At 48.5% G+C, this 11,137-nt stretch overlaps 1 protein-coding gene across 1 annotated transcript in view; it reads right to left on the reverse strand.

The window, feature by feature from the left end:
* Positions 1-10,082, reverse strand: part of SAMD4A (sterile alpha motif domain containing 4A) — a 202,805-nt gene extending 192,723 nt beyond the window's left edge. The window contains exons 1-2 of the mRNA XM_077820758.1: positions 9,901-10,082; positions 7,943-8,592 (exon numbers count right to left, since the gene is read on the reverse strand). Coding sequence (XP_077676884.1) covers positions 7,943-8,138 — 196 coding nt within the window. The 5' untranslated portion in view covers positions 8,139-8,592; positions 9,901-10,082. The remainder of the gene's footprint in view (positions 1-7,942; positions 8,593-9,900) is intronic.
* Positions 10,083-11,137: the final 1,055 nt, after the last annotated feature.

The raw sequence follows: 11,137 nt of genomic DNA on the forward strand, positions 1-11,137 counted from the left end.
TTTTTAAACACATCTCATGATTTAGGAGTGCATGACTCATGATTTTTAACATTTGGGATTGGCCATTCTGCTCATTCTGCTCTGGAGACCCCTTTAAGTCCAGTCCTGTGCACCTATGCAGTGTTGCCAGCTGTTGTTATTTGATGGCTTGTGATATTTTGTGGTGTGCTTAAAATCCCAGCTCCAGGAGTCAAGCGACTAGATGAAAATCTTCGCTTTCAATTTTAAAAAGGGGCAACTTTTAGCCCTCATCGTTTCAGAGAAAGGAAGGGAAGAAGCAGAGGCCCGACTAGCCCCACCAAAGAGCAGATGACGAATGGAGCAGGTGAAGAATGGAGATCATGCTGCACCCCCTTAGGTGAGGTGGAAGCACCAGTACGCCTAGGACCTCAGGGAAGCACTGGGGTTCACTAAGGTGCTCCATACCACCCACAATGCAGGCCAATGCCTTCATGGCGTACAAGGGCTTTTTGGAATGCGCGTGCTGTTGTTCTACCTTGGCTTGAGTCAACACAATGGCTCAGTATAAAGGATGCGCCTGACACAGTACATCATAACTCCAAGCTAAAAAAAATAAGCCTCTTTAAAATAAATGCTCAAGTGACTTTCACTGATGGCGGGACCCATGTAGCAGTACCCACAGTTCACATTAAGCCGAGCCTTGCCAGGAGACTTCCTCCAGTCAATCTGCCCCAGAACAAGACACCCAGGCAATGATGACGCTCTTAGCGCTTGACATAGATGGCTTGCGTGAGATAAGGATGAGTCTTCATACACCCAGTAGTCAGTGCACTGGGCAAACGGCAAAGAAAGGTTCTTGTCCCTAGGCGCCAAGCGCTTAAAGTCATCACACTGCATGATGGGGTAATGCGAACCCCACACTAGACAAGGGGTTAAGGAGCTGCTCTGGGCACAGCTGACCCCACTCTGCCACGCCAGTAAGGCACAAGCTGGAGGGGGAGTTTAAAAGGGGAGCAGAGCTGTTCACATATGGGCAGAGCAGGGAAGTCAACAGATCTTCAGCCCTCAGCTCCTGAGGAAAGGGCTGACTGCAGGGCAGGAGCTTCCCAGTCAACCACTGCCTGGAGGGCCTGATCCTGGGACACCCCGAGAGGGAGGCATTCCCGCTCTCTCTTGTACTGACTCACTTCGTTTGTTCACACAAACAAATTGTTCACCCAAACATTGCTTTTTGTTCCCAGACTACCCTGCAAGGGGAGAGACTTGGAAGTGATTGGCCAGAGGGCCTGCCTCTGCAGAGACAGAGCTGCCACCAGACACTAAGAAAGTCACACCCAGCCATGAGGAGGTGCTAGCAGTGAGTCTCCTCCCTTCCCGTTCTGTTAGTAATGAGGACTGGGTTCTTGGCTAGTGGAAGGTTTGAGGACTCACAGGGGAGTTGGGGCAGCGCAGGCCTAGCTAGGGACTCTCTCTGCTCTGTCAGAGCCTCGTTTATGGCCATGGCCAGTAGGAACTTTCTTTTATTAGGTGTTGCACCTGATGGGAGCAAGAGTTAGATGGAAGGAATAGCCTTTTGGGATCTTTCTTAGTGTCTGGTCAGCACACGACTCAAATCAAAGGAAACAAATTTGATGGACTGATCGAGCGTAGGGTGCTCAGCACTTCAGAGAAACAGGTTTTTCAATCGTTCCAGGGGGACGGGCCCAATAGCCTAGAGCGAACTCAGCACGATGCAGGCATCTGGCCACCAGACAGGGAATTTCAGGGCAGTCAGGAAGTGGGGGCACTTGGAAGGGAAAGCTCTAGACTCCAGAAGGACGTAAATTCCCACGGTGGCCCCTACTGGCCAGCCTGCAGAAGGAGGAAGCCTGGTTACGTCCTGCGGATTCCACCACAGGCCAGACCAGATGCACAAAGAGACATGGCTTTTTTACTACATGTTCTAAATCCTAGCGCCCTACTTAGCCTAGCATGGCGCTGAGGTAGGGGAATCAACAGGAGGAAGCCAGGCGGAAGCGGCCCATGGGTACATCTACCCTACAATCATGAAGAGTGACTGCAGCTGATGCAGACATACCCGAGCTAGCTTTAACCTCGCTAGCTCAGATACCCAGGCAGAAGCATCAGCAGCATGGGCTGCAGCATGAGCTAGCTACCCAACTACCCAAGGCTCCCACTGGGTTTGTACCACCTGTGCTGAAGTCCGTACTGCCATGGTATCACAGTACATGAGCTATCTCAGCATAAAGCTACTTTAGGCAAGTCTATGCGAGCTGCAATCACACCCCGTGACGGCCGCACAGACATACCCTGAGTTACGGGGACGTCCCTGTGTCCAAACCAAGACACACGCTACTCCAGTCTCCATCCGCTATCTCCTCCCAGAGCCCTCTTTTCCCAGTTCTCAGAGTAGAGCATTTTCAGCTATTAACTGAGCGTGACAGTCACTTTTAGGGTGAAATGCTCCTCTGCAGAGAGCCAGCATAAGAGCTACAAACCCCTTAATCCCACTTAAACCCTATTCTGAGGTCACAAACGAAGCAGAGCCCTTGTGCCACCTTGCTACATGGGCTGAATTTCATTCTTGTCTAACCCTTTTATTTGTAAAAAGAAAAGGAGGACTTGTTGCACCTTAAATTGGTTAGTCTCTAAGGTCCCACAAGTCCTCCTTTTCTTTTTGCGAATACAGCCTAACACGGCTGCTACTCTGAAACCTTTTCTTTGTGACTCCAAGACATTTGTTATGTCTGGGCAGCTCTTTCCAGCTGGATTTGAAGCTACCCATGTAGCCTTGTAACAGGGTGTAGCAGAGCCCACCCTTGGTCCTGCCCCCGCTCTGATCCAAAAACCACTCAGAGACCTTTTGGCTCAGCAATCACTGGTGCAGTTTATTTACAGCATGGAATCCCACCACCATCTTACTATCTACAGCTTGAGGGTTTCAGCCTTAAGGGCTTCTCGATCTCTGCAGCCAGGAGGGAAGAGCTACCCCTCTCCTTCCACTGCATGGCTTCCCCCTTTCTGTCTGCCCCCCTGGCTTCCTTCCTCTGAGGCTTTTATGCAGCCCCAGGCTAATTAAGCAGGCAGCTCTTTCCCCTTTGCCAATCAGGCACGGGTTTCTCTAGGCAGCTCCAATCTACCTTACTTGGAGCTGGCATGACAAAGGGCTGGCTCAGCAGTTCCTGCTCAGCGCCCTGTCACAAGCCCCCACAGCAAAACCACGTTTGAAAACAAATAAAAAAAATAAATGTAAATGATAATACTGAAAAACAGTAACCCGCAGTGGGAGAAACTTCTGGTGTCTAACCTGGTTTCCAACACCCCCCCACCCACACACTAAACCATTCTCATTCATTAAGTCATGGTGGAAGTATCTTGAATTCCTCACTGGTGCTATCTGCACACCCGATCCTGTTCCCAGTGAAGTCAATGGGATTTTCCCTATTATTACTTATATTACCATAGCACCTAGGAGCCCTAGTCATGGACCACGACTTCACAGCGGTAGGCACTGATCTCAATGGAAGCAGGAACAGGCCTTGTACACATTTAAACTCACAGGGGACTCAGACGGTTTTCTTCGATGCTATGGTTCCCATTGCCCACATCAGCCTGGATTTATTTACTCGTTGTTTGGTTGTTGTTTTTTTCCTTACCAGCCCCCCAGCAGTTTGAGTGTTGAAGAGCCAAAAGCTCGTTTGGGGTTCTCTTTTCTTTGTTTGTTTGATCTTTGCGGATTTCTAAATTGCATTTTACTGTGTGCTACAACCATTAAAGATCTCCGACATGGATTGTGCATCTTATCCAAAAGTGACCTGTAGAGATTTTTTGCTTTGATTTGTTTGTTTCTGATCAACCACCAGTAATTTTAAACAAGACGACATTTTCGTGTGGTTTTAGAATGACATATACGTTCACTGTGACACCTGCATCACTTCTAGTCAAAACGTGCCTCAGTTACATCAGAGACAACAGAGCAGCTTTCAGCCCAGCAAAGCCTATGGAGACCCATTCTAAGGATTCTGTACACAGCTATTTTGTCTGTTAAGCGCCACTGGTAACAAAATGGCTGCAGGATCAGTAGATTTCTTAGAAAAATCCCTTTTTGAGAGTTACGCTGCAGCTGTGCATTCCAATCAGATTTACATTTTACGTGTCAGGTGCTATAAATGAGAGCTAAATTTTCATTAATAGGCAAAAGGAAAAACATATGAAAGAAAACCACATGAAGAAAACAGAGAGATGAAACTCTACCAAACGTGCTGGCTTCACTATTAAAACCAATCCGTTTTAAAAAATTAATTTTCTTTTTCAATGTTTTTCGTTTCATTTTCAATACTTGCGAGAAGAGGCAGGAAGGCAGCACTGAAGACTGGGGTCTGCACAACAGGGCAACAACAACAAAAACAAAACCCATCTGTGAAAGATCAAGTTCTCTCCGAATGCCCAGTCAACATGCCTCAAGCCCTGTCTTGTGGGATCTGCTGGAGAGAAGGTACTTTGCCTTCCATGTCTATTCAGCCATTGGCCTCTGTGCTAACTTCAGTTACCTATGGTGATATTTGTGAGGTGGACATCGATCCAATAAGAAATGTGATGAGTCGACACACTCATTTCAACAGCGGTCAGATAGAGTCACTGTCCATTTCAGTCAGATTTTCACAAGCAGCATAGGCTCTGTTTCCACAGAATGACTCTTTTCCCATGAGAGACCAACTTTAAAGTCATTTCAAACATTCACTTTGGCATCTTAGACTCACATGTTGCTTTCACACTAGCTTCACTAGAGAAAATAGGACCATGTTTGTGCCTTCATCACTATTTTTGTCTTTTTACTGCACTGAGGAAGCTAGAGATAGCATGGAATTTAACCGACAGTAAGATCAATACACCACATGTAAAAATTTATGGCCCAATACTGTTCCCAAGTTACAGCTCTGATCCCAAAAGCTCTTGTATTTGGGCAGATTGCTGCATCTAAGTGCAGACCCATTAATTCAAACACAGAGGCACAGCGGTCAGCTTCCATGCAAGAAGTTGCAGGGTCAGGCCTGTGTCATTGGCACAACTCTCACCAAGGGGGAAAAATGAGGCCAAAAAGTAGGGCACACATTGATATCTTTAGGTATCACTGTCATCATCACCAGCCCCGGAAGAAACAAGCCCAGGTTAATTGTGTACACTGTGGAATTCAAGTAGTAAGAGCAATAAAGAGTTAATTGTTGTTAGACACAAGGTAGGTGAGATAACTTTTATCTGACCAAATTCTGTTGGTGGCAGGTATAAGCCTTCGAACTACACAGAGTTCTCCAGGTCTGGGGAACAAAACTGGAGTGTCCAAGCTAAATACAAGTTGGGACCAAGAGTTAAACGTAAGGGGTGACGCATGTCATAGGAGTTCATTTGAGATGGAGTGGGCAGTAAGGGTTGCTATGCAAAAGGGGTTTGAAGTGGGCCACGAAGGGTTAGCAGGCAGGTGTGTATTACAGATCGTTGTAATGAGCCATGAAATCAGTGTCCCTGTTGAGTCCACGATTTTTGGCATCTAGCAGTATTAAGTTGCGGTTGTTAAGAGAACCTGGTGTGATTTCATGTCTAGTCAAGTGACAAATGCCACGGTATGAAATGTGTGGTGAATAAGGGCTATTTAATATTATTTCAAAAGGAGATCTCAAAGCACTTTAAAAGACGGGTGTCTTTACAAAGTATGTAATGTTAATACCAAACTAAAAGTCACTTCCTATCATTTCTTCATTGCCAAACACAGAGTCCAGGCATTCCTTTGTAACAATAGGATCACCCTGATCAAAAAGTAAACATTTTGAGACTCTGATACAAAGTGATGTTTGCCTTATGTTTACCAAGCATCAAAGTTACAAGAAGAAGAAATGGTTAGTGGTATCAGAAATTTAACAAAGGTTCTCAAGTCTTGCTAGGATGACCAGATAGCAAGTGTGAAAAATCGGGACAGGAGGGGGAGGGGGAGAAATAGGTACCTATATAAGAAAAAGCCCCCAAAATCGGGACATCTGGTCACCCTAAGTCTTGCTATTGAGCCTATAAGAGCCCTAAAAGGAACAGCTGATTATTAGAACAAACATTTGAGCAAGTGCTATCAGCATCACAAATGTAATCAATAAGAGGCAAACCAAGGGCCCAATTCCACAAGCTTTATTCCCAGGAGTAATCCTTATACCCACTGGGGTCAATGGGATTAGTCACATGTGTAAATACTGGAATGATCAGGACCTTGGTTTCTACTACTGTTTTGGCAAGAGACTGATCATCATGCAGAAATCCCTTTCATTCATACATAATATTTGGATGGGCTTTAGAGGAAATTTTTCTACCATAATTTAAACAGGTATGCAACTGCTACTGCAGTCTGCACATAAATCATTCATGTGTAATCTTCTGACAAATAAATGTGATGTAACTATTACAGAAAATCCAGGTAAAACGAAAAACCAGACGTTTATACAAGGGTACACAGCCTCATACACTGGGAACCAAAGATAACCCGTGCTAATGCAGGTAAGAGGAATGGCAATTCTATGCTGTGGAAGATCAGTTTAAAAGAGTGTGCTCTCCTTCCAAATTTATTCTTAGTTAGGCCTCCACCCCCAAATGTATGAGGTTAGACTGTTCAGCTGTTTATAAAATGCAGTATTGCACTGAAATGCACACTGCAACATTCTTCCCCGGCACTCATACGAACTATATAAGGAAATATCCAATTCCAGGGTGTTCACCATTGTGAGGACAGAGCTCTGTACACTGGAGCAGCCCCTGAGTTGGTTTCCTAAAGGCGTACTTAAATATATCCTAGGCCTAACAACATTGTACTGGACGTTGTCATCAAATGGCAGCATAGACAGCTGCCAAATCTTGCAGGCTCAGTGCTCTAATATGGAACAGCTGGAAGAGGACCCTGCATTCTTTTCTCTCAGTAAACACTGGGGGCTCTGTTCAGTATCCTACTGCAATAAAGCCTAAAGAATTTCACCTATCAACCGACAGACTTTCCCCCCTCCACAGACTATGCTTTTTGTGTTATTTTAACAGTGTGCAGAAGTCCAAGGTGTACATATTTAATCCTACAAGCTATATTAAAATATCTGAGATAAGAATAGGAGGGATTATATTTATTTTGGGGGGGATTTTTTTCAAATGGAATAGAACTAGGTAATTTAGCTACGCGTTTAACCTCATCTCTGCAAAGAGTAGTTTGTGGTTTTATTTTGGAAGGTGTCTTTTAAAAAGTGTGTGCACACACTGGTGTTCACACACAAAGCATGAGTTTAATTTTACTTACACCGTTTTAGTTCTCCTAACTTTCACTGGTGTATAAATGAGATCAAAATCATGCCCATATATATTAAAGGTACATCCCTGGGAAAGTACTTGCACAGTATACACTAACTGAATTGTGTATAGCAGCCTAAATGGTCTACTAATATCTTCCCAGAGCTTCTGTGGACTATATAGAGCATTCAGAGCTGCAAGGAAAAAAAGTGTTCAAACAGGACCTGAATGATGAAACAAATCACCATTTAACAAAAGATTAAGATATCTCAGCTAGCCACAGCTCAACAAAATAGTCGTTTGTATAAGATAATGAGGAGATTCTTCTGCATGTTGCTTAAAGCAAAGCAAGCCACGTTGTCCAAAAGAAGCCTAGAAAATCCAGACTCTACGTGACCTGACTTACTTATTTCATAGGAAACTGCATGAGAGAAAATCAATCATTCATGCTACCGTAGTTACACCACTGAATAGACTGTATTAGTTTGCTGTGAAAAATCAAACTGAAATAAGTCATCACTAGTCTGAAACATAAAATGTGAAAAGGGAAGCTGTTAACAATGAGGCTGGTTCATTTGGAGCCCTAGCTCCCTGACCTCCCCTTTTTTGCCATCATTAGGGTATCAATCAGAGAACAATGTAGCATTCAAAATGGATTGGTTGCACCAAAACTTACCAGGGTTGTTGGCTTCCCCTTCAAGAATGTGCAGCTCAGTGCAATCTGCCAATGAATGCTCCAGGCAGAGCTGGAGGAAACGGGCTTGGGTTCGACTCACCCGCTTCAACAAGGAGAGCAAAGCAACAGTCTGCTCGCATTCATTCCAGCCTTTAAACCAACCAGCCAGCACTCCAACCTGATCTCGAAACATCATGATTAGATTGGGGTAGGGAGTGGAGGGGGGAAAAAAAAAGAAAAAAAACCCTCTGCAGGGAAAAAAAAAATTCCCTCCAAAGTTTTTTCCCCCGTGTCTGTCTCACAATTTTATTTATTAATCAAATGGATTTTTGGACACAGCCGTCAGCTCAGATGTGGGTCTGGTTTCTCTTCTCCTCTTTCTATCTTCAGTTCAGTGTCCTAGTGGCTTCTTGTTAAATTCCCCAAAGATGATGACACAAAGTGGCACAGGGAAACAGGGAGGGGAAATTGTATATTATATATACACACACATCTATATATATAAATCTCAACAAGGCACAGGAGTGGGTGTATAGCTTCTTCTTCTTTCCCCTCGGGTTATTTTAGCCTAGCGTCTCCAGCTCTCTCCTCCCCTGGGTGGCAATCTGGACCTTCCACACCCGCATTCCTCCCAAAGCAAATGTTCACAACTGGAAAGAGAAAAGAATTGCTGATGATGATGACACACTTTGCAAGGAAACGCTATGATTCAGCATGACAGCAGCAGAGCCAGCTTCCTAACGTACCGAAGGAGATTTCAGGTCAACAACATAGGGAAGGATAACAGGGGGACGAGGAAGAAAGGGGGAGGGAGGAAGACACCGAACCTCTAAAAATTCAGCCCCCATACACAGCAACTGAGAGATGCAGGCTTTGCAGCTAACGGTTTAAAGAAACCTCCCTCCTCCACAGAAAGTGGAGGAGGGAGCTCCCTGTTGCTGCCGGAAAAGGGCTCCTAGTACTGGGCAGGTTCTTTAGGGACCTACCTGCTTCAAACTGGAACTGCTGCAACAGACCATTGGCGCACAAGAAAACTTACACTGCGGCTACAAAGCTCTAATGCAAAGCAGGAGCAGCCCTGGTGCCTTCTTCTCCACCTCCTCCTCCCCGGGAAGCAGCCGAGTTGCTGCAGCTCCATCTACAGCAATCAAGCATCTCTAGCCAGCCCCTTTGGATTGAGGCCCTAAGCAGCAGCAGCGTGAGACAAAAATAAACTCTACCCACCCCCGACTTCATCACACAGCCCGGCAGGCACAGGCCAGCCCAGGGCGTCTTCGGGTCCCCCTTTCCCTTTTTAGGCTGCTAAAAAAAATGATCCCCCCCAAGCTATTTTCCAAATATCTTCACCGATCCACTGCTCGAGCGGGCGGGGGGGGAAGGGGGATGTCTGTCTCTGTCTCTCTGTCCTACTCAAGCGCTCATGAAATCAGCCCGGTTTTACATACGCATTTTCCACAGTCAAGGCATCGCCTTGTGACCTAAGGAGCGACCAGGTCCATTCGCCTCGAGCGAGCTTTGCAAACTGCAGATGAGCGCTGAGCAACGAGCCCCGTCCCTCCACATAACTGCAACACCCCCCCCCCACAAAGTTGGGCTCCTGCGGCTTTTCTGCTTCACCTAGGATGGCTCTCAGCAACACCCCCCCGCAGCTGCTTCTTCCACTCCCCCCCCCGCTTTTGCCCCCAGCCCATGGGGGTGGCACAGACGTGGGCAGGGCAGTGCCAGCCCATTGGGGGTTCTAAGCACTGCAGGGATGTTTTGGGGAGCCCCCCCCCACATGCAACACGTAATAAGTAATAAGCCCCCCCCGGAGTTGCCGGGGACCCCCCAGCTATTGCCGAGCGCGGAGCAGGGCACAGACAAGGGCCAGGGCAGGGAGAAGAGCTTGGTGCAGCCCCAGGGAAAGCACGAGCCCTCCCGCCCCACCGCTGCACCATCGCGCCCTGCGCAGGGCTCACCCCCATGCTGCCCCCCGGCTCTCCCGGGAGGCCGAGGCAGGTGCCTCGCTGCTGTCACGCGGGCTGCGGCTGGCGGCGCCTCGGCCGTGCCATGGCGGGGGAGCGGGCGATCCCGCCGGGCGGTGCAGCAGCGCCGGGCGCCTGGCTGGGCGAGACTGAGCCGCGCCGAGCCCCGCGCCCCAGCTCCCCACATGCGAGTCATTAGCATAACCCATTACGTCATGGGCTCGCCGCGCGAGGCCCCCGCCCCCCGGGCCGGGGCAGCGCCAGGGGAGCCCGGAGCGGGCCGGGCTCGCGGCCGCGGGGCGGCTCCTTCCCGCCTCGGCCGGCCCCTGCTGCGGGGCCTCAGCACCCCGGGCACGGGGCCCGCCGCGCTCCCCGCCCTGCCCTGCCCTGCCCTGCCCTGCGCCGCGGGGTGTGGGAGACCGGGCCGGGGGCCCGCCGCGTCCCGGGGTGGGTGTGTGCTGCAAATGCACCCCAGCGGGCTTCACACTCTGTGTGTGTGTGTGTGTGTGTGGTGCAAATACACCCCAGCGGGCTTCACACTCTGTGTGTGTGTGTGTGTGTGTGTGGTGCAAACACCCCAGCGGGCTTCACACTCTGTGTGTGTGTGTGTGTGTGTGTGGTGCAAACACCCCAGCGGGCTTCACACTCTGTGTGTGTGTGTGTGTGTGTGTGGTGCAAACACCCCAGCGGGCTTCACACTCTGTGTGTGTGTGTGTGGTGCAAACACCCCAGCGGGCTTCACACTCTGTGTGTGTGTGTGTGTGTGTGTGTGTGGTGCAAACACCCCAGCGGGCTTCACACTCTGTGTGTGTGTGTGTGGTGCAAACACCCCAGCGGGCTTCACACTCTGTGTGTGTGTGTGTGGTGCAAATGCACCCCAGCGGGCTTCACACTCTGTGTGTGTGTGTGTGTGGTGCAAACACCCCAGCGGGCTTCACACTCTGTGTGTGTGTGTGTGTGTGGTGCAAACACCCCAGCGGGCTTCACACTCTGTGTGTGTGTGTGTGTGTGTGGTGCAAACACCCCAGCGGGGTTTCAGACTGTGTGTGTGTGTGTGTGTGTGGTGCAAATGCACCCCGGCGGGCTTCACACTCTGTGCGTGTGCTGCAAATACACTCCAGCAGGGTTTCACACTGTGTGTGTGTGTGTGTGTGTGTGTGTGTGAATGCTGCAAATACACCACAGGGGGGTTTCACACTGTGTGTGTGTGTGGTGCAAATACACTCCAGCA

Source organism: Eretmochelys imbricata, chromosome 6 (genome assembly GCF_965152235.1).
Source record: "Eretmochelys imbricata isolate rEreImb1 chromosome 6, rEreImb1.hap1, whole genome shotgun sequence".
Lineage (NCBI taxonomy): Eukaryota > Metazoa > Chordata > Testudines > Cheloniidae > Eretmochelys > Eretmochelys imbricata.